The sequence below is a fragment of the Lepisosteus oculatus genome, chromosome 4, assembly GCF_040954835.1.
Source record: "Lepisosteus oculatus isolate fLepOcu1 chromosome 4, fLepOcu1.hap2, whole genome shotgun sequence".
Classification (NCBI taxonomy): domain Eukaryota; kingdom Metazoa; phylum Chordata; class Actinopteri; order Semionotiformes; family Lepisosteidae; genus Lepisosteus; species Lepisosteus oculatus.
Window position 1 is genome coordinate 24,941,322 of NC_090699.1, and position 25,123 is coordinate 24,966,444.

A 25,123-nucleotide genomic window follows, 5' to 3' on the forward strand; every position below is an offset into this window, starting at 1 on the left:
ATGGGAACCAGATTTCTGTTTTATTGATAGCGCAGTAATGATGTGCCAGATGCAGTGGACTAATTGCTTTTGACATTTTAGTGGAAACAGAGAGTGGAAAAGAAAATTAAATTAGGAATGTATTTAGTCATTGATTAGCTTAGTAAAACTTAGCATCCTTAGCATATTTACCCACACAATGTAAAAAGGCTTTGGAAAGATACTCATTATTTTATTACACAGTATAAATCTTAGTTTTTCTTTTGTTCTTCCAAACTATACAAAACTGTCTTTAGCTTTCAACCCTTCACATGTAAAGTTCATAAATAATTAAAGTGATTCAGGGTAATATCCCAGATATGGCTTCATTTTTGAAAATGGTAATGCATTCTTTTGCTGTGTAGAGGACAGGGATAGATGCATAATCTATCATTTACTTTATAGTACATCCAAATGTATAAAATACATATTTATATCAATATTAATAGATTAATTATTCTATAACTGAAGAAGGGTTGTAGATTGCTACATCTGGAGGTTTTACAGAATCTACGCCTGTACAATTTCATAACCAGTAGAAGTTGGTAGTCAAGTCAAAGAATGAACCTACATCCAGCCCTAGATCCAGATATTATGAGATAAAAGGACAAGCTTGATGAACTGAATAGTTTTAGTCTTGGACAGACGGCTACAATGGAACCGGATTGAAAGGTACTGACTATCAACCCAGTGCAACCTTTTCACAGTCAAGTGTAAAACACTCATTTAAGTTTGGGAGGAGGGCTATATCCTAATCTCACCCACTTCCATTCACATAAGTCTTGCACCCAGGACTTCCGGTATGCATTTCTCTCACACACCTCACCTCCACTCTTGCAGAAGCTCCCTAGCACACTCCTTACAATGATGATGAAGGTTTGGGGAGCTTTATCCTCACAGCTGGGCTACTATTCCTTCAGCTACGTGAGTCATGACAAATACATTCTACATAATTTCATCCCTCTATCATATTCATTTTCATCTTTAAATGACAAGATCATTCTTTTAAGTCTAGAGGGTCTTAATGTCAAGACTTGATTTACAACATTTTTTTTTTGCAAAAAATCCCGGTAAATTGGTCTTGGAAAGTGATATCTTATACCATTCTCTTCTAAGATGTTTCACTGGTGACCTTATTGCACATATTGTGATCTTTACCATAAAATCTATCTACGGTGCTATCAGACTCGTTATTGTGAACTTTGCTGATTGGCTTCTCTGCATATGTGACAAATGCTTCACAGGTTTTAGTTAATTTGGCAGAGCTGTAATTGGGAACATGCCTTCCTATCTGCATAATGTGATGCAGTTCACTGTGCCATCTTACAATTTAAGATCAAGTCATTTTAATTTGCCTCTGCTAATGATTGGAATTATTTGCATAGTGAGCTGAAACTATCCAGTATTATATCTGAGGGTTACTCTGTTACATAAATTCTAAAATAGACTGTTTTAGTTTCTTTCATTGCTTTGCTTTCTTTGCCACAATGATGTAAGCCTTTTGGCCAGGCTGTCATTGTAAATATTTTTTTCTCACTTGACTAGTCTAGTTAATTAAAGGATTAAAAAACACTCATTCATATTGTTTTTTATGTTCTTGTGTTCTTATGTACATGATAGAGAAAGATGGAAACCAAATGAATATTTTAACTTAACTATACAGTACTTCATACTGTACATACAGTATAGAGTTTTTGTAATACAGTGTGCCCTTTCATATAGTCTATAACGAGCTATGTCTAGTGCACCCAATACCTCAGTGTTAAACTCTGCTTTAGAGAAAAAAGAAAAAAAAGTCACAGGTTTTGAAAATGTCAAATCGACTTTTTAAAAATAGGGAAAAAAATTAAAACCTGAATTTTACATCCACCATGCTCCGTAGTGCACAGTACTGACCAGTTTAGGTACATGGTCTACAAACAGCTTCTTTGGAATATGTACAGAGAAACGCTATGGGGAGATATACAATGACATTCCATGCCTCTTTATATTCAGCATATTAAAATATAGCAACACCCTTAATAATTGATTTATAATGTTTTTTAAATGTTTATGCCTTTTACTACATAAATGACAGTGATTAAAATAAAAACTCTACAGCAAATTATATTTTTAAGCATTCATATGTTTTTTTGTCTTGGAAAGAATTGTTTTCTGGTCAGTTCTGGAAACAAGATATTCTGGCTACAGTACAGTCTAATAGTACTAACAATCTATTTTTTCATAAATCTAAAATAAATGGGCCTATGTTATACTCTTACACTGAGAATAATAAATTACAACAGATCCAGTATACTTTTATGTGCAGTATCTATTATAAGCATAGTATTTCTTCTTAAATACATTTTTAAAAGATTAACATAGCTATTAAAACTTATTCCTCAGTATAGACTAAGGCACCTCTTCAGAGAAGCTTAGGCAGTTATTCTTGACAGGAATATCTTCTTCTAGGAACTCATTCTGTGTATTTAAAACAATTCAATAGTTCATTTCATTGGTATTTCCAACTTGAATGTCCCTAATTATCTATTGCAATGATGGCTCACCCTGTTACTTGGCACAAAATGCTTACTTTGCATGAATGGTGGAAATGGAAAAGTGAATAATGGAAAGTATTCAATTGATGTGCTGAATCCTGAAAACAATTACAAGTAGCTTGTGGAGGCACAGACAAATGTTGCATCGGTTTTCTGGCAGTTATAATGTCTTAGAGAGAGTGACATAATAATGAAAGAGAAAGGAAGTCAGTGATGTGTTAGATAAAAACATGAATAAGGAATGTTTTCCTTAACACAACTCTATGACAAGACTTAAAAAGGAATTAAATTACAATAAAAAACAAAATCTAAAACTGAATTTTAAAATGAATGAAGTGTTTCTTAAAATCCACCTGATGTATTAGGCTTTAGAAGTCACACCCTTTCCAGAGAAATAATTTTCCATTGCAGAATCATCTGAGTGCCATTTTGATTATCTAGGTTAGATACGTTTTAAAGAATTTTAGAGAAACTTTGTTCCATTAATTCCATTTTATCTTGACCTGATTATTTCAGTTCTCTGCTAAGTGCCACACTGGTAACAAGATCTTGCCTGTCAATATATGCTATGATTATGAATTTTACTGTGTTCTTAATGAATATATGGAGGAGCTGCCTATGTCCTTCTGTACTGACATGAGTTAAGACTCTTGTCATCTTATTATATCCCTAGTATCTTATTTAAATCATATTATTTATGTTATGTACTAACTGATATCATCAGTTATTTATGTTTATGCAGGTTTATTTTTTAATGCTGAGCTGTAATTTTTAATTTAACCTGATTCAATACATGAAATGCTCATTTAAGAAACAATATGAACTTTAGAAGGCACACCCTGGAACTGTGTGTGAACCGTATATATACAGTACATCACATTCCTGCAATCCACATGTTAATTCCTAAGGACATGACATTACAGTTCGGTCTGGATTTGGTCAAGTCATTTATTCAAGTTGGTGCAGAAGTTAGCAGAAGTTGAGCCCTGGGTTCAATTCCCCCTCCCCCATTATCTGCAGGAAGGTTGTATATTCTCCCTGCGTTAGTGTGGGTTTCCTCTGAGTACTCTGGTTTCATCCCATGGTCACAATACTGTACATACTGGAAGGGTAATTAGCTTCTGGGAAAACTGGCCCTGATGTGAACAGGAGTGCATGTCTGTTTTTGTGTGCCCTGCAATGCACTGGTGTCCCACCTTGTGATCATTGCTTGCTGGGATAGGCTTGGGCTATCTAGTGAGCTTGGATAAAGTGGTTAGAAAAAGGAAGGATGGATTTATGACTTGAAGAAATCCTGTAGGTTTACTTCTAAACCTGTAGTCTGAATAGCAAAGTACTGATTTAAATAGCAATGGAAGAATATATCTGACAAATTCTTTTTCTCCTTACTGTGAAATTTGAAGGTTAGAAAGTCAATGTCCAGGACTTTGCATTCCTTATGTCTGCTGTTTATGAGACACAGAGATTAAGATGATGTGAAAGCAGGTACAGTACTGCACTATCATAAAACTCTAATTCTGGATTATAACTGGATATGGATAGAGTGAAGTAAGACAACACACAACAACTGAAACATTGAACAGCACTGCAACATGATATATTTCCAACTTTATCACTGAAAATATGAGGGTAAAGAGCAATAACTCATTCATATTATTAAATCCATTGTGTTGTTTTTTTCATTCTTTTTAAGTGCAGTTTCATAGTGTGCTGAGGTTTTTACTCTTATTTACAAATATGATACAAAGTCATCAGCCATTGGAGACCTCAAGGCAATTACAGTCCCAGAACCAACAATTTAATGAATTTCTCAGTTTATGTATTTGATTCTGTATTCCATGTTACATTTGCAGTTTTTTACTCTTTTTCTCAGTTCTGATTGATTTGCAGCATCTGTTTGAAGTGCTTTGACATGGTGTGAACTGGACAGAACAATGCAATGCTTCCAATCATACTCCAGCTAACGACAACACTCTCTCTTGCAAAGTAGTACAGAATGGTGTTTTGGGGAAAGGACGACTATAAGACTTTAAGGTCTTGGAAGCATAACCATGACATCATTTCAATTTAGTAACACTGATTTTAGTGTACTGTTTCTCATTTTTATTTTTTGCCACCCCTACTTTAAAACATTTTCTTTCTGTATTTTGATTAAAAAACATTTCTGATGAAATAGTCTCTAAGAAAAACCAACTAAGTAATTAGCATAAAATAAATGATTTGTGAAGCTTGCAGTAAACCTTATCAATCAAATTCATAATGGGAGTAGAGCAAGCTAAATCTTGAAAAATACAGTATTGACCTATGTCAGCACCATGTCCAACCTTTAAAAAGAAAGGCTAGGTACCACTTTAACCAAATGAAGCTTTCACCTCTTTTAAGCCATCATGCTGATTATTACAGCCGCATGCACTCAGGTAATGATGTGAGATGGACTGAAATTGATCATGAACACAAACTGAAGAGACAGCATTAGTGGTCAGAGTAGCAAAATATACTGTACCACTCAAATTATTCCTCATTCCATGCTATTTTCAAGACGTTTGGTAGTAAAATCTTCTGTGCTATATTTCCTACTGTATTATTAATGTATTCATTATGCTTATGACTTCATTACTTTTTTGTAAATCTTTACTCTCAGCCCACATAATAATCTATGCAGTGTTTTATTAACAAGTACATATGAGCACTTGAGCGCATGTATGAGTGTACTGTCAAAAGGTATTCATGCAATCAACCTTGTAAAATGTTTGTTTGACATGAGGAGTAACCAGATTACTTTTGTAATATTTTTTATTGAACAGTAGTGACTTTAAAAAAACAATATGAAGTACTCTATATTTTTACAACCACAGATTACCTTGATAGTGTGCGACATTTAGAGCACTATATCATACAAAGCCAATAGGAGTTAGAACTGTTACCTCCTTTTCTATGAGTTTTGAGTATTTCATAAATCAACAAGAGAACTCCATTTGGCTGATGTGTATTAATGCTATCCATTCTGTTTCTTTCATACAGGCTTAATGTTTCAGTCACTGCACTCTTGTCACCGTCTGTCTTCTCCATACTAGTATCCATAAGAGTTTAAATGTGACATCTTCTCTCGAACTAATCAACCATTTCTTCTTTCTGAAACTGACTAGCACCCTCAATGATCAATACTGATGTAAAATTAAGGATGCATTTTATGTTTAATGTTTATCTGAGCTTTGTAGTACTCTGAATATATGATATACAATATCTCTCGTAATAATAATCAATGCCTTATTAACATAATTTGTGCAACTCACAAATACATTTCTTCGAAAATGTCAGAGAAGTAGATCTAAAATCAATTTAGGAGTCCAAATATAATACATGAAATACATCAATTATAAAGATTGCTTTCTTGACATTCCTTTCTCTTCTGAAATAATTGTGAATATTATAATTATTTTTATGAAAATGATTATTTATATTGGATGTACTGTAGATAAAGGGTCATAGAAATGTCTTAGCTACCATAAAACATTAATGTTTATCTGAAGAAGTAAATATAAGCATTAGTGTCTATCATAAAACAGTTAAACTTTAATGTTATGGTTAAAAATGAGAGTTCTGCTTTTTGATCTGGCTTTTGAACTGCAATAGCCCATAAGGATGTACCCCCACTGTAAAACTCTTCAATGACTCCAAAATCTAACCTCGACGCTTTCTAGGGAATGTGATTGAGAAAAGGATCTGAGTCTTGCGCAATCCTGCCATTCTGACACAAACAACTTTAATTTACTAATTTAAACATAGGAAATAATCTTATCATTAGAAGTCCTTCTGAGAATGTAAAAGATCTTTGCAAAGGTGTGTGGAATCCTGTTTAACCATATAGTGTATGTAAAGCTTGGAAGATAAACACAGAGCATGTACTGTATACAATTCTGGTGTTGCAGAGCAAGCATGCTGGAGGCTAAATGCTTAAAAAGCACTCTCTAAGCTCCATCATCCTCAAACATAGAGTTCATTTATGCCAAAATCAGATGGAGACACACCATTTCCCCTTTGCTCTTATGAAGATAAATTAGATGTGGCTGTGCTCCAAAGACTGCAATGTTGTGTAGGTGTGGTATGATGATTTCCTGTAACATTACGTTGATTTACTGCAATTGCAGGTACTCCTTTCAGGATGAGGAAGACATGTTCATGGTGGTCGATTTGCTGTTAGGTGGAGACCTGCGCTATCATTTACAGCAGAATGTCCAGTTTACTGAAGAGGCAGTCAAGCTCTACATCTGTGAAATGACCCTGGCTCTAGATTATCTACAAAGTCAGCACATTATTCACAGGTAATAGTCTGATATTGTATCTCTACCCATATTAGATATCCATAAATTTATAACACTACCAGGAAGAATATTTTCTGCTGTGCGAACCACAGGCTTTACAATTCACAGCTTGATACATGAAGCCACTAGCTGCTAGTGGTTTTACAGTAACCTCTCAGCATCCAATCACATTAATTTGCATTACCTTCTGCTCTTTTGTCTGTGCTACCTTTGAGCTTTATTTTCTGGACTGGGATGTCTTTTCAATGATAATTTTATTAGGAGGTATTGTAACTCTCCGTTTTATACAAATATGTTTTTGATCATTTGTTTTTAAGACATACTGTGCTGTATTTTTATTTTGTGCTTCACGAAATACTAAATATACCTGTACATGTATTCCAGATTTAAAATGGATTCATTGGATTGTCAATGTGAAATTAATGCTGCTCTAAATAGCAAGTATTGTTTTTGTTGGATTATGTATTTTAATGTTCAGTAAGAATTTGACCTTCTTTTTATTTCATAGTCACTTCCCACGTTCTTTTTTTCTGTTAAAAGATAGGAATACATTTTCCATAAAACCTGTCTTTTTTTCTGCTGTCATACTGACTAGAAGTTTCTCTGTAAAAGGAATCTGCTCTTCCCAGAAAACAAAGTAATTCAGTTCTACAACATCTGTAGTACTCCCCTGGTCAGCACTTTTGTTCCGTATTGTGGTTTTTTGACGGGAGAATACCATGCAATTATTTTGTTGCACCAACTTTGATTAAGTGTATCCTAGCAACACAGTCTGTAATACAGCCTGCAGAGCAAAAATTAATACACTTAAAGAATTTTGAAATCCAAACAATGCCATTTCTCTATGTTCTGTCTACGTTCTGAAGAGTCATATAGGAATAATAAAATCATCCCTTTTCTTCTGCCGTGTTTACATTCATCATTGCTTATTGGCTTAAAAGTATGAATTATTGAAGTTCTGTTAATGCAAACCCACTGGTTTTACACTTAATCTTCTGGATGCTGTATTATGAGCCTGCTAACATGACATTTACATTATTTGTTTTTATCTGTAAAATATTTTAACCTTACAAATGTATTCAGACCCTTGCACAGTTTTCACATTTTGTTGGTTTTAATTCTGGCATTCATGACACTTTGAAGTAGGAATTAATATTGTTAAACTGATTGTTTTTGTATCAAAAAACAAAAAAGAAAGAATGGATAATATGAAATAAAAATAGAAAAATCTTTATGGACTATAATATATGCTTGAGAATAATGATAATTTTATGCTATTTGTTATACAATGTACAATGAAATATATTTTCATTTAATGTTTCAAGCAACATCAATTGGCTTTCCTCTGGTTTAAATTCTAGTCTCAAATGCACTAATCTAATTTCACAATTCACATTTACATAATATACTTAAATGGCAATTTTCAATGTTTTGGAATTTACCACTGAATCTATTAATGAGCCAACATTTGAAGCAGCTTGCAATTTGTAGCACATTTGTTTTGAATGCTGGTTTTCAGGGCTACTGTTAAAGTTAAGAATGAGCTACTATAGGAAAAGGCATGCTGAAGATCAATAGGACAGCAATATAAACAAATCGGTTGGAGAGGGGTTGTGATGTTCTTCTGAGCTGTTATTTGTCATGGACTACTTGGTGGAAAAACACATTATGGTGGGAATTACTTCGAATTACATGTGACCTACAGTATGTGCATTGATAAAACTGTAAACTTTATAGATGCCCTTTTACCTTATTCAATATGTAACTTTGCCATCAAATTTGCCATTGTATTTTAATATATACCACATCAACCACTTAAGCATTTGTTGCCAGATTGGAACTTCTTCAAAGAGTGCCTAGAAAATAAAAATGCATTTGAATGCATCAAAGTCACCTATACATCACTAATGTGCTGTGCTTTTTGGCAGCTGAAAGGGTTTTTGAAATCGATACAATTTAAAGTTGGTTCAAGCCTTGGACATTTAATCCAAAATATATTTTAGTATGTTTTAGTCTCACAAGTTGGTTCCAGCTTTGAGCTCTTACGGTAGGTTTTCTTTATAGTTGTGGTGTGAGAATCTATAAAGCTATGTTGAAGCCAATACACCGGCTTCTTTCAAGAAACATCTGGATGAGACCCTTATATTCATTAACTGATCATTGCCAAAAAAAGCAAAATGTGCTGAATGGCCTTATTTGTAATCTTATGTTCTTAAAGGTGCTAGTATAATAAGGACATACAATATCTGTCTCTAATAAAACCCAACTATAAAAGCAGTCTGAATGATTTTCATGGCACATCAGTTTAATTCACAGCCTTAAGAGTACCTTGCAATTCCTAGAATTATAGTACTGCATAGCTCTGCAATGAGATGCAGTTTGAAAAAGCTCTTCTAGTTAAAATAAAAACATTGTACTTGCACCCTGGTGGTTTAAGTTACTATAGAAAAGGCATATTGCTCATCTACCCTTCCCCTTATGTGTTCAGAATCTAATTGTATACAATTATAAAAACAACTTCAGGTTTTGGCTGAAGAGCTATTTTGGTACTTTCATGACATTTGTGTTTTTTAGAAATAATTCCACACAGAATTGGTTAACTTCACATTTATTCAGTTTAAATAATTCCACAACTGCACTCTTTTTCAAGATAAATGGAGATATTGTCTCCCCTTTTCTGATATGATAGATTGGTTATTCCTTTAAATTAAATGGAATTTGAATCTAAATTCCCCCATTGTATTACTCTGAAAAACATTAACAGAATTAATCAATTCTGGCTTCAAAGACCACTCACTTGCTGTAGTCATTTGCATTCCTTTAATTCTTTTGAAAGGTGTAGATCGAATTTTCAATGTGGCTATTCGTATACAGTATGCTGTTATTAAGAAAATGGGGACGATGAGGTATTTGCTTTTACGTCTGTTAGGTAATTTATCCTTAGGCTAGATTGAGCTACCTGGGTAGAGAGGTTGTTGTATCTTTGTTGAAGCAACTTCACCAAGATTGTTTCAGCTGAATAAATGGGTATAAAAACATATATTAAAAAATAGAAAATTGTAATCTCCATACATGACTGCATAAAAAATCCAAGCAAATTAATAATAGAAATGCGCACCTTTAGGTAAACTGACAGATGCACAGAAGCTGTTGAAATAAAAATCAAAATGCATGGTTTTCAAAAGATTACATTGCAAATAATGCATCTTACTTGTATTCAGTATGACTTAATTGCTCATCTTATTTTCTTTCATAATTTCTTTAATAAATAATGTTATATTTTTGCAATTTTTCTTTCTAATAGGGATATCAAACCTGACAACATCCTACTTGATGAGCAAGGTAAGAGATTGTTTTTGTACAAATTTAAAAAGCAATTACCTTCTTTAAGAGCAAAGATTCTTTCTTAGCCAGAAGAAGTCATTTATAATGGCACAGCACAGGTCTCTAATCTCTTGAGACAGAAAGAAATAGTTCAAGGTGATATACTGTATACTGGATGTACTGTAACTGAGTTAGACCATGTGAGGCTTCTTTCACATTACTGTGCCAATATTCCTCTGACAGGGCCAGAAACTGTTGTAAAAATAGTAAAGGTAATGCTTTAAATACTAAAAGAATAAAATCAAGGACATGCTGGTCCACTTTCATACATTTTATATGTGTGTCCATATTTGTTATTGTATAGTATAATCTAGACAGTAGAGCTTTAGGTCAACCATTTAGGACATGTTGCTATACAGTAATCTTGTGAGAGACACATTCCAATTAAAACACTTCTGCTAAACAAATATCTATCACTTTATCCACATTTTATAATAATGCAGCAAAACTGAGAATTATAGTCCAAAAAATTACAGTTTCATTTTATTTTGTACTGTCATTAGTATGTCTTTTCTGTGTTCAGGAAAGAAGGGTGAACCAAGTCAACAATTCAATGTATTAAACACAGAGTGTGTGTTTTTGCACAAATGAAATCCACCGATGGGTTGGCAAAGTTCAGTAGGCAGATCATAGCTTTGATTTAGCACTAAACATATTTTAAATACTGAGATTTGAATGTAAATTATAATATGCCAACCATATTGTGTCAGACCCCACCCTTAAACAAAGTGACTCATGGAAACACTCACAACCGTGATACTGGACAGTGCAGGCAGGCTGAATTGCAGCACTTAAACAGGCCTTTCAAACAACAAGACACTGTAGGAGCCTACACAGACTGCTACCAAAACAAGACCAACAGTTATCACCATGAGGCCCTTTATATCCCTAAACATATTAGCCACAAAAGACAATGTGTAACCACCAACCACAATCTGATTAATTACCACCCAGTGTGTCTATTTACAAATGATATGGATATTTCATGGCACATGAGCTATTACAGTTGTAGTGGTTTGATGGGTTTACCGAGACAATTATTAATTGTAGCAGTAATCACAAGGTTGTTCATTGGGGCTTTTAGAAAATCAATCGTTAGAACAACTAACAACGCACACACACGGGTTCAATACACGATATACATTTATTAATATAAACTGTGCACCAAACATATACTAGTCTGCCTGGATACGAGCGGCAGACCTTACTGTGAGGGTTATCAATATACAAGGTATATAATCTCGAAGAGACAAAGAGATACACAACCGAGAATATATGTCAATATATATCGTTCGGTTACCAAATCGCTAATCAGTGTTATTACCCACTGTTACTCTAAACTCGGAAGTAAATACATTACTCATGAATTAAATTGATAACAACTTGTGTTTAGGTAAAATTGAATTCTCGAGACGCAATGTAGAACATGGGGTTTACTTATCCACTGTGTATGGATTTGGAATTTCCCGGCACGAACACCAAACCAGCTGACAGGCTCTGTTGCAGCCTCTGTTCCAGCGGTTGTCCAATGGGCGTTGTCCCAGCGTCCTCTGGCAACCAGTCAAGGTGCAGCTCGGAGTAGGACGGGCGGAGGAATCTGACTGCGGCGCGCAGGGCCATTCGTTGCTCCGAGGGGATCTACCAGCAGTCCGGCTGGCTAGTAGAAAGTCTCTATGCACAGAGTGTGACCGCGAGTCCTCACAAGTCACTCTTTTGCCTGGGAAGAAGCTGGTTCGTTCCCGGTCCAGCGCTGCTTCTGATTAAGCTATTCAGGTTGTCGACGAGGGTCCAACTGTAGGCTGCTGTTGATCAAGCGGAGCATTCACTTTGGTAGAATTCTGAGTACGTACGGGATCCTCGGCCTTGCGCTTAGAACAAAGTCCAAGTCCCTTTGCAGACAACAGCAGTTGTCACGTGATTGTCTCTGAGGATGCGCGAAAATGGCCAAGGAGAGCCCCGATCTGAGCTTGCGCTCCCTTTTTGACCAAGACACAGATGTGTGCTGATTGGTTGAGAGTTTGGCGGGCATTGGAGACCCACGTGGTATTACCACGCCCTGCCAGTCCCTGATTGGTTGGTCAAGGTGAGATATAAGTCACTTATTCTTGACACTTAAGAATGCAGTCCAGATGTCCATTCGGCACTCCCTAGACAGATAGGCGCCAATGGATGACCATTGATCATGATAGCCAGGCTTAGCTAAGTGCATCCCCGTCTCGGAGCTGTTCCTTATCAAAAGAAAACATCTTAAATCAGCCTGCATGAATACTTTCTCTGTGGCTGCACAACAGAGATGGAGGGTGAGATGGGGCCTCATTTAGGACCGCATACCAACGCTTAATTCTGTGTTATTAACAAGCATTGCCGCTACACAGTCCATTCCAAGACAGGCATGCCACACATAAAGTACATCTTAAGATGCAAAATTAGACTGTTGTTTTGGCACCTACTTACATAATATTTCGTAAAGCAGCATGTTTGTTTAATTTGACTTTGTTTTTACAGGACATGCACACCTCACTGATTTTAACATAGCAACAATAATTAAAGATGGAGAAAGAGCAACTGCTTTAGCTGGAACAAAGCCATATATGGGTAAGTAACCCCCGCTGTTTCCATTTCCTATCGTGTGTTATTATGTATTAAACTGCAATGAATTTTAAAAGCAGTAAACAGTTTCCTAATAATTCCCATATAATACTTGATTCAAAGCAAAAATAATAGAATAGAGCTAAAGAAAGACTGGAAATAATGGTCAATTTAGTTGAAAAAGAAAGTATTTTCCGTGTCAGTGATGTGAAGATAATCATCTGTTTTACTTTACATAAATAAAGCTTTCTTTGTTTCTGATTTTCTCAAGTGGCTTGAGAACTTGTACACAAAATGTTCCCACATGCAATCTGTTTATGGAAAAGCGAGAGTTGTGACCAGTGTTGCAACTCTTTGGAACATTGACATTATATTTCATTTTGTTTTTGGAACAGCACCAGAAATATTTCATTCCTTTGTGAATGGGGGAACTGGCTATGCCTTTGAAGTGGACTGGTGGTCCCTGGGAGTGACAACCTATGAAGTTCTCCGTGGATGGGTAGAGTGTCTGGTCAAAAGAGAGACTTGGCTGCCTGTGATTGTGGTGATGTACTTTGATGACAGGAGAGGCAAGCTGATCTGTCTGAAATTATTGACTTGTTTTTCATGTTTTTCCTTTTAGAGACCATATGATATCCATTCCAGTAACACAGTGGAGTCATTGCTGCAGTTATTCAGCACTGTCAGTGTGCAGTACTCCTCTGCTTGGTCAAAAGACTTGGTGTCTCTACTTAGGAAGGTGAGAGAAATGGATGGGCTTCCATGTATTTACTGTATTAGTATTGTTAGTGACAATAACAAGCTACCACATTGCATTTGGACATTACTCATGTAATTGTGGAGAAATACATTTGAAAACAATACAATTAAACAGTTTACATAGGTATAATGACATTTCCATTTTCAAATTCCCCATTCATTTGAATTGGGTTTACACTGGTTGTTAATGGCCTTGTTTATACCCTTGCTGTAATGTTTTCTGTCTTTTTTATTGTAATGAGATTTTGCTATGCCCTCAACCTTGAATTCTTGTAAAGATCAATGAGGCATTTTTGGCATATCTGGCACCACACAAAGCCAAACAGAAGATTCAGTCTGTATCAGAGACATAGTGTTACTCCACGCCCCCCGAGGAATCGGCATTCCACCTCACATTCCAGCACAGTTCCCAATTAGCCCTTTTCCCCAGCCTATTTAATGCTGCCTCACACTCTTCCCAGTGCTCAGTAGTAGGGTTTTCCTGGCTAGAGCTACTCCCAGTCTCATTGTTATTCACTACTTGGTTTTTGCGTCCTGACCCTGGTTTGTTCTCCGTCTACGTCTCCTAGTTTCGGTTTTGGTACTTTTGTCTGGTTTTGACTCTCGGCTCACTTATGGATTACGGCTCCGCCTCTGGTTATTTGTACTTTAGCACCGGCTAGTTTACCTTCGGCTTTCTGGCCTCGGATTGTTCTTTCGACTACGCCTTTTGGAGTTTGCCCTAGTTTTCTGCATAGGGTCCTCAATGCTAATTCCTGACACATAGTTGTCTGGATGACAACAATGAGACCACAGATTACCTCCTTTGGTAGCTATTGGAATTAAAAGGTAAAAAAAAACTTTTAGTCTAAAGTATGTTCCACATATTCAGTTTGAAATAAATAGTTTTTCAGAATTTCCACTCTCAAACATAATTGGAGTATCTGATAATGGTCAAAAAGTCTAACACAAATTACAATGCAATAACTTTATTCGTGATGTCTTTTTTTTAAAGGTTTAGTGCATATGAATATCATTCCTTTTAATACCTGATTATTATATAGAACTGATACTTGCAATACTTGATACATTTAATGTTTTACAATACATTTATGAAACATTATTTATTTTCTGTTTTTTGTATTCTGCAGAAAGATGATATAAGTTTTTACATTTATAATCCCTCAGAGTAGATTTGTTTCATTTCCATATTATCCTAGGCTTGGATGACTGTGTCTTTCAAAGGCCCAGATGAAAACATTTTCCTTGTGTTAGTTAAACATTTTAAAAATAATTCCCTGCTGAATGAATGCTCTAGAAATGTCTGGTACTGCAGGCTGAATTCAGGTTGTGGCCAAGGAAATAGTACTATATTTTAAGTGTATAATTAATTTTATTTCCAATTATTACAATCGGTATTGATTTATCAAATTATTTACTTATATAAAATAATTTATTTTAGTTCATTTCTGTTTTCTGATTCTAGCAAAAGCAAAGATTTTGGCTGATGAGAGCCCTCTAATGGACATTTAGCAAAGAAGCTAAAAAACTCAGGGCAGAATGTGAAAAAGTGTGAGGGGATAGTGTTTTCTCTACTCTTGTATGAGAGCAAGAGCAAGTATAGGGAAATAAAAGACATTTGCATATCTGTAATTTTACTGTTTCAGTGACAGATCATTGTCAGTTACGAATATCAAATATATTCAGAAAGCAACAAGAAAAATATGATAAAAATATTATTAGATTATTAAATTCTTTATGAAATTCTTACTGTATAACAATTTCATAAAATAACAGCTTAAAATGTTCAAATGGTTTGGGACTTATGTTTAACTTGTTTTTAAATTCCAAACACTAAAAAAGAAAAGACTCTATGAAAATGGTAATAGTTCTCCACACTTGTTTGTCATTTTCATAGTTATGTTGTGGTTTTCGTATTTTTGTGGTTCATATTTTTTGTTTCTTGAGAGTAGTTCCTGATTGCCTGCCCAGTTTCTATGGCCATAGTATTTCAATATACACCACATTTCTCTCAGTACTATTTCTAATATTAAAGCCCTTTTAGTATTAAAAAAAGAAAGCTTTACTGTCTTAAATCTATATCTCTGATGAAGAATTATGCTATATTCAAAGTAAATATGGAGACTTGTTATTAAACAGGTTTATTTGTGGAAATCGGTCTCTTCTGTATCATAATTTAGCACTGATATGATAAAACTTGTAAACTGCTTAATTCTGGAATGCTAATAATAATAATTAATATAAGTAATTGCTTACACTTACTGTATATAGCACTTTTCTGGACACTCCACTCCCCTCCACCACTACCAATGTGCAGCCCCACCTGGATGATGCGACAGCACTCATCAGCTATCAGTGGGGAGGAGAGCAGAGTAATGAAGCCAGTTCGTAGATTGGGATTATTAGGAGGCCATGATTGGTAAGGGCCAATGGGAAATTTGGCCAGGACGCCAGGGTTACACCCCTACACTTTTCAAGAAATGTCCTGGGATTTTAAATGACCACAGAGAGTCAGGACCTCAGTTTTTAGTGTCCCCGTCACTATACTGGGGCATTAGGACCCACATGGACCGCAGGGTGAGCACCCCCTGCTGGCCCCAATAACACCTCTTTTAACAGCAACCTTAATTTGTCCCAGGAGATCTCCCATCCAGGTACTGACCAGGTTCACACCTTCTTAGCTTCAGTGGGTGGCCAGTTTTGAGTTGCAGAGTGATATGGCTGCTGGCTGTATACTGTATATATCATAATATATCATGAATATCCTTTTTAAAATTATTTTAGTATTTATTGCATGGTGCTTACCTTTTGCCTGCTTCTTGCCCTTTATTGAATCCTCAAGAAATAAAATATGCATTAAGAAAGTACTGCATTTGTATTTTGCAGCTACTGACTGTTAATCCTGAGCATCGCTTCTGCGGCCTTACGGATATGCAGACCTCGCCATACTTATCTGATGTAAATTGGGATGCTGTCTATGAAAAGAAAGTTGAGCCTGGATTTGTTCCAAATGTAAGCACACTTTACTATCAAACACTAATAAGCACCAGATGAAATGTTCATTGCTCTGCAGTAGCTTCTAGTAGTTCCTCTACCAAGATCTATGACTGACTGTATGGTTTTTGACACATTACTCTTACAGACTACAGCAGAATTCTGCTTCAGAGCCAGTTAGCAATCAAGTGTGTCCTGTTTTTACAGAAAGGCCGTCTGCATTGCGACCCCACTTTTGAGCTGGAGGAGATGATCCTGGAGTCGAGACCTCTTCACAAGAAGAAAAAGAGATTGGCAAAGAACAAATCAAGAGACAACAGCAAAGACTCCCAGTCAGTAAGTAGACAGATGTTCATTTTTGATCTCTTTCAATTGTTCTTTTTTTTCCGGTTTTCACATGGGTCTGTGTAAGATTGAGGATGAACAACAAAAAAAGTGGTTATTGAGAAGCAATGGCTTTCTCAGAATAAACTTTTATTTAAAAGAGGTTTGCATGTTGCAGGTGTGATTTACATTAATCACACAATGCTACTGTATATTCATCAGCATGGGTTGTGATTATCTATGTGTGTTAACATACTGTATTCAAATGATCCAACAAATGGATGGTCAGATCTATTCTGGCCAACTTCTGCACTCTAACATAAATATATATATATATCACTTCCTGAACTTCTCCTTGCACATCTCTCTCAGACAAGTCCCACCATCCCGTCTTCACCCTTGGAGCAGCTCCTTAGTTCATTCCCTGAGAAAGTGAGGGTGGGTCCAGTCAGCCTCATGCTTTCAGTTATTCTGTCTTTCCCTCTCCTAGGCGAGCTACATCAAACAACCACTAATATATTTTGTCTATATCACTATATACATTATGTCTTTGTAACTCCTTACCTGTGCTGAAATATGTATGCATTGTTACTACAGGAAAATGATTATCTTCAGGAGTGCCTTGAGGCTGTCCAACAAGAATTCATGATCTTCAATAGAGAAAAGTAAGTACAGTACACAAACAATAATAAGACTCCTGGCTAACCATGCATTCCTACAGTGATTATTGAAAATAATGATTAAATCAGTATAATGTATGTAAGGGTTGCTTTAACAGAAGTGTTTTTTTACATTGCAAGCCACAGTGCAAGCATTTATTTTTTCTTCCATTACTTTACTTTGTAATTTCTGTTTTTTGTGTACAATATAAATATCTTAGAAAGACAATTTTTATTGGAGACTAAAATTGCACTCTATAAGTGTGAATATTGGTGTATCAGAGTTACACTACATCACAATTGTCAACTAATACATTATTAAGGAACATCTGAATCTGAAATTTAGAAAACCTCCCAGATGAGAACTAATATTTTATGGCTTTTTGTGCCACTTTACTGCTATGTATCTCCATTAACACTTCTTAGTATATTTTAATTAATATTATTCTTTAATCCGTTTAACTAACATGTATGTTTCATAGATTGTTTTTTGCATTTTTTTTTCTTTAATAAAAATGCATTTGAGGTTCTAGTGCTTGATATGAAGCCTGACACACATTCACAGATGACCTCTTATGCTACCTATTGGAATTATTCATGATTTTTATTTATTTATTCAATATTTATTTAGGATTAAGGTAATAGACCTATAACCCTAAAATCCAAAAATATGTAGAAGACAAAAAGGCAGGCAAATACTATATGACCTTTTCATTATGAAAACACTGAACGCGATCTTCACAATGCCTTCAAGAACACTCTTCTTTAATTTGAGGTCAGTGCAGTGTGTTTCATCCTCACATGACAAAATAGTTCATTCATTTCTGTAGCTGAAATTAATTCTTCTGCTAGTCGAGGAATGATCCAGAAATGGCACACTCCTGCTATTGTACCGTCAATAGACTGTACTGTCAATAGATGCCTTTTAATTTAACAAAGCACCTGAGATTGGTCATGGTCTCCATCAGTAAGAGCCTGTAATAATGAAATACCTAGCATTCAATACTCCTCAGTTTCCAGCTCTTTGTCATTGATATGAACAACTTAATCACTTAAACTTTTGACACAGTGGGCGTTTTATCCCTTTTTGCCCTTAAATCAGATTGAAAAAACGACAAGATGAAACGGGTCCCTCAGAAACACAGGCAGAGGCAGAGGCTGAGGTCGAGGGAGAAGCTGAAGGTGGCACTGAGGACGAAACTGAAGCAGAGACATCTAACTTGAACATGTGCAGCTCGGTTTGCTCCTCCACAGGCAGCTGCTAGCATCCAGGGTACCAACATTCTGGGCTCTCTTTCTCTTCTGCTCAACGACTCTCAGGCTACCCTTACAAATAATGGCCTTGCCTATAATCGTTTCTGGCTCTGTTTGTAGCTACTACTGAAATTATACAGCACACTTCCTTTATCCTTCTTTTGTAGCAACAAACAGTAGGATTTGAAGTTAGGCCTACTTTTGTGGATTGCTTAAAGATACTGTATTACCCTCCATATGCTAGACTAGACTATATTTTCTATGCAACATCGAGCATGACTTATGATATAATATGGGATAAGATACAAATGTTTGCCCAGAACTACACAGGCAAAGAAGACAGTATGAAAATCTTCAGATCTAGAAGTGCAACCACCGGTTTATCTTAGCAGGTTTGTAAAAAGAAAAATGTAGTCATGTCTTCATATTTTTGTTTTAATGTCAGTCCTTAACTGTAGAATGTCTACACTCTATCTTTCTGTTATTTAGTTGAAACTCCTTTGTTACATTTTTCATCTACCTTCAAAAATATAATTACAGTACATATAATGATATTTTTCCTATAAATGATGACAAGTGGACAAACTATGGTTGCTTCCTTACTTTTTATTCCAAGAGTGAACCAAGAGGGTTCTATCTTAATTTTAGATTTCATCATCAAGATAAATGTGGTTCTCTTTATAGTGGATCAAAAAATTTCACTTAAGAAATTAGTAAAATGTCCTTTGAGGTCTCTAAATTACATTCTTTAATAAAACATAAATATTCATAATGCTTTAGATATTTTTAAACTCTGAATGTTTAATATCTCATTTCTTTGTCTGTTTTCCACTAACAGATACCTTTTAAGATACTCAAATTTATAATCTAATCATGTATTTTAATGATTACATTTTACCAGGCATAAACTAACTACAACATATTAGAATATTGTATAATTTATAGATAATATTATTCTGATTAATGATAGTTTAGTTTAAGCTGCCACAACAGGTTTGCTTGTTACCAAATTTTGTCAGTTGCCAAGATGTGCTTAGCTGCTACAACACACTGCTGTTCACGATATGAAACTGGATTGTATTTATCCTTGTGTCTAATGTTATGGTTAATATACTGTTCTGCTTGAGTGCATCTAGAATATTTTTCCAGCTGTTTACAATGGGCACTTAAAACTTTTTAGGTAAAAAGAACTGAACATGGAGACTGTAATTATTGTCAGTTTGGAATAGACCTTACCCTTTGAAATAGCAATGGGTTAATATTTACTGTTATAGTTTTGCTAGATAAAGAATTGCAACACCAAAAAATCAGTGGTGAATTGATTTGTAGTCTAAACTAGTTTCCAGAAAGCTGAGGTGGTGTGACTTGCATTTTCCGGAAGCCTACAGCATCACCTACCTTTGTCCTTTGTCTTTTTAAATGGACACTTGAGACATGTTCATCATAGGGTGCCATTATCATGTTTAGGAAAATATAAATTCCTTCTTTTCTCAAAAGCTGCCCAGTGAAATATCAGCAACAGTAAAAGAGACTAGTTATCCTTTCTTTCTAAATTCTATTTTAATGAGTGAAAATTAAAGGGTTGAACTACAAATCATAATGAGATTATATGTAAATAGCAGCAGCATAATTTTTATCCACAGTTTTATGTGGAAAACTCGGTATGTTAAAGGAAATTAAGAAGTATGAAGTCAAATTTTCATACAGTATTGTTTTGAACCTTTTTCAAGTGTGCAGGCACAACTTGTAGGCAAATACGCCAAAGCTTTTATACCATTTACATAGCCATTTTTAAGGAAATCAAGTATATGTGTCTTGTTAGCAGCATAGGAGCAATGTTTGTTTTTGCAAGTGAGCACATTTGCATTTTGTAAACATTCATATATTCAGATAACCTAGAAAATACAGGAGATAACTTTTAAGACACAGACACATTTACAATAAAAAATAGAGTATTGAGAAGGTACTTGTTTATAGAAAATATTTCAGGAAGAGTGACATTAAAAGAATGCTGGAAGGATGGATATTTACTTCAAGAAACTGCTACTAAAATCCGTGCATAAATAAAATGTTACTTCAAATTCCAATTTGCATGCAGCACCAACATATACTATCAATGGGTACTGTAACATTATGTTGATAGAGGGTCAAACCCATTCTAGCCACTGGTAACAGGGCAAAAGCAACTACATTGTGAGTGTATGAGCTGAGACTGTTACATATTAGATTATTACACAAGGGCTTAGTTTAGGCTCTGTCACAACTGATTTTTCCATCTATCAAAACTCAGCTAGGTTTGTACACAATATAAATATTGACTTACAACATATAGTTTTTTAATTGTTTCCCATTTTTGTGTTTATTTAATAGCATGGGACATAGATATGCAGATATTTTTGCATCCTGTATTTAGTCTGTTCCAGATAAATAGTACTGAGAGCAAGTCTTAAATTCTGACTAAACAGTTAACTGGAAAATTGCTGAGAATTTAGCAAAGCAAGAAACATATACTGTATGTACTTCACTGTTATTCTGTGAGTATATTTACTGTATGTAACCTTTAATGCATGACTGATCTGTATTGGGATGAAAAAGGGATTGGTTGTTGCAATGTTAACAAATCTGGAAGACGTTTAATTTATGTAGCAAATGAATGTGAGTTTTTTAATACTTAAACATATTATAGAAGTTTATATATACATAATGCTTACCTGCGTTAATGATAAAATAAACTAGTTCTTGTAACCAGTGTACTCTTGCATTTATTCTTTTTAAAGAGGGAATGTACAGTATGGTTTTGGGTGGTGTGGTGGTTTGCGCCTTGTAGCTCTGGGATCCTGAGTTTAAATCAGGACCGGGGCTCTCCTTGTATGGTGTGTTGCATGTTTTCCCTGTTTCCATGTGGGTTTTTTCTGTGTGCTCTGTTTTCTTTTCCAAAGACATTTTGGCTAGGTTACCTGTTATCATATCCCTTTCAGGACATATCATTTCAAGGCACTTAAAATAAAACAAGATAAAGTTTAAAATGATATACACAAAATAATATAATAATGTAAACATAATTAAATAGTATTGTATAAAAGCAAGATTGAAAAGTCCTGACTTATGTACACAATTTAATATATGAGATAATTCTACACCCTTAGTGCAACAATACCTTTGGATTTGGAGCCTTTTGGGAACTGAAAGAAGGACAGTATCTAAAAAGTTAGAATAAGGTGTAGGTGTGTAGGGATTTTACAGTTTATTAATGATGTAATGAGATAAACTATTCACACCCCAAAAGGCAAGCAGCAGTATTTTGAATTTTATTCTGAAATCTACAGGAAGCCAGTGCAAGGAAGCTGAAACAGTTGAAATTGTCGTGTATTTTTGTTTCAACTAAGATTCAGGCCACTGAGTTCTGAAGATGCTGCAACAAAGACAAAAGAATGCATTAGCTGTCATCAAAGATGACACCATGAATCCTGACATGAGTGTTTGGACAGACTCCAAGAAATAATTTAAACTGAAGTTGAAAAACCTACTAAGTTAATAAGGAAAGAAAATATATGCTGCATTCAGTTTTAACATCATATAAACAGTGTGACATGGCAGATAGTGCTTGATTAATGTCACATTTTGTGTCAAAATAAATTATGTCACCAGCATAAAGTTAAATTATGCAATTCCAGTGAATAATCTGACCTACTAGTAACCTATAGATTCAAAAAAGAACAGGACAAAGAACTGAGCCCTGTGTGCCAGATGTGATAATATTTGTTGAGGAGCATTAATACCAATACAGGTTAGTTAGTTAATTAATTAATTTGAACTAATTAATTTCTATAAATTGGATAAAACTTAAACTATGACAATGTAATTCTAGTTATTTGAACCTTCCCTAATCTCTTCAGCAAAATGGTATAATAAACAGTATCAAAGGCAGCAATGAAATTCATTAAGAAAAGAACAAATAAAAACAATCAGCAGTATTTGTGTGAGATTGTGTGTTCTTAAATATACAGTATACAGTAACTATATATTATTGGGTTTGTGCTATCTTAACAATTGGCTGACCCCTGTTAAGGCTGTAGTCCCACATTTTGTCTTGTGCTGCTAGATTAGGCTCTGAATTGCTGTGACCCTTATCAGAAATAAATGGCCATCTAATAATGGATTGATGTAGGGTTCCAAAACTGATATCTGTTGTTTGTGTACTATTGAAGCACTTAAGCTTTTTACATTACATCTCAATGAGACAGTAATGGCACCTTTCTGACAAAGGAACTACTACAGGACAAAGGAAGTGGATACAAAGTGTCAGAGCATATAGGCTCTTGATCCTTATTGTCATAGCTACACAGCTGTCTTTAGAAAAAGAATAAGGCTTTCACCTAGAGTAGTTACAAGCCTTCAATTTAACTATTAACACAAATTGTGACAAATTATAGGTAGATCTAAAAGGCTGAAGGAACTTCAGACATCTTTGGAATTGGTGAATTTTCACTGAAATAATAAATGTGCTTTATCAATGAATCCTGGCTAATGGTGAGCATTGATTAATCTGTGTAGCTAACATTGCTTATCCTTCCATAATGATCCTTGAATGCATGGGCTGTAACTTCAGACAGGCACCTTATGGTGGGGATAATCACTTTTGTTTATTCTCATTTTATATTGAAAAATCTACTTAACTTTTTCATAAAATGTACCGCAACGTAACATCTTCAAGCACATAAACCCAGATTACAGTATTAGCATTTTTATTGCACATTATAACTCTATTTTGGGCACCATTCAAAACAAAACAGAAGATGAGACTTATTGTTCATAGGGTTTCATTAAAGTGTCAGTTTGCTTTTATCTCTTCTCAGGGAATACAGCTGTAAAAAAAGACTTACCGTATAACAATGAGATGTCCCCTGGCTCCTTGTTAGTGAATTTGCAATGCTTTTTGAACAAATTGATTTGCATCTGCACTATCACAATGGAGTGAATTATATTTTGGCTTGCATGGGCCTTATTTAAGTAACTCTTGTTTTAGTCACCAAAATTTCGAATGCATTTTGGGGCATAGTACAATTACTGAAGAGTTACAAGAAAGCATCAGCAATCAAAGGTTTCTAAAATAAAACTGTCGAACAGTTTAAAGCCAGAGAACATTAGGATTATGCTGATCCTTGGAAAGACAGTGAGATATGTTCAGCATTGGTATATTTCATTTTAAAGTGGTTCATCTCATCTTTGAACCAGCAGCTATAGTTGACCTAGTATTTCAACAACAAGAAGTGGAAGATATTGTCATACTAATATAATTTTACTGTCCTGTTATATTTGTCTAATCAATGCCTTTAGTCCTTGTCATTTATTCTCTCCAATTCACACTACATTAAATAAGACTTGGTACCGACAGTGTTGAAACGTGCATGGAATTAGTCTAAAAATATGGACAGGGTATGGATTTGTCCTTACATTTCAAGATTGAGAAGACAGCTTTGGAAAAGCAGTGTTGTATAAACAGAAATGTTACATACAGTATAACTGGATATGCAGAATTTTTACTTGTCAGAGATTTCTTGAGTCTTCTCAGTAAAATTTGAATTTCAGGCTCTGGGTTTTTCATTATTTGGCTTGATTTAATCTGGTATTCTCAATATTCCATTTAAAATTCTTATATTTTTCACTAGGAATAACAACACCCATAAAAGGGTCCTGAAAGGATTATGGAGTGTTTAGTGAAATTTGGTTGAAGGCTAACCTCCTGGCCACAGGATGAGGAGGTTTTGACCCCCATGCAGAGTGAGGAGTGACCAAGGAGCAGCTGCAAAGGTGGGATACAACAGACCTACGAAAGAGAGAGAAAGGGATCACATACGGTATTTATAGTGTTTTGGGAGGGTAAATGACATCAGGATTGCTACAGTATTTACTGACAGCCAAGTCTGATTGAACTTTGTTGTTGTCATCCCTCCTGAACTTTCATTACTAACTCCATTAAATGTACTGAGGAACCAAATGAAGAACATGAAACATGTTGGGTCCATGTTTGCTTGATTTCCTTACCTCTTTGTACTTGATTCTTTTGGGTCCTTAGGGAAATGTGTTACTGATTTTTATTGTGGCTGTTGTCTAATCTGTTTTTTTCCTCAGGTACAAGACCATCAGTTGCATTTTTTACTGTGCTGGAAAGTCACTTTTTTCACAAATTTAAAACCTTGCCTTTTCAAACAGGCTAGCTTTTAAAGTACCTCTGAGATTATTGAACATGGTCAGTGTTGCATCATAGCTGCCACCCCCAGAG

General features: G+C 35.0%; 1 protein-coding gene across 2 annotated transcripts in view; it reads left to right on the top strand.

The window, feature by feature from the left end:
* Positions 1-21,585, top strand: part of LOC102692276 (serine/threonine-protein kinase 32C) — an 81,488-nt gene extending 59,903 nt beyond the window's left edge. For both annotated transcript variants that reach the window (XM_069188981.1, XM_015346502.2), the window contains exons 4-12: positions 6,704-6,877; positions 10,182-10,219; positions 12,767-12,856; positions 13,246-13,349; positions 13,473-13,589; positions 16,496-16,621; positions 16,811-16,939; positions 17,525-17,592; positions 18,689-21,585. In XM_069188981.1, the coding sequence (XP_069045082.1) occupies positions 6,704-6,877; positions 10,182-10,219; positions 12,767-12,856; positions 13,246-13,349; positions 13,473-13,589; positions 16,496-16,621; positions 16,811-16,939; positions 17,525-17,592; positions 18,689-18,851 (1,009 nt within the window). In that variant the 3' untranslated portion in view covers positions 18,852-21,585. The remainder of the gene's footprint in view (positions 1-6,703; positions 6,878-10,181; positions 10,220-12,766; positions 12,857-13,245; positions 13,350-13,472; positions 13,590-16,495; positions 16,622-16,810; positions 16,940-17,524; positions 17,593-18,688) is intronic.
* The last annotated feature ends 3,538 nt before the right edge of the window (positions 21,586-25,123 follow it).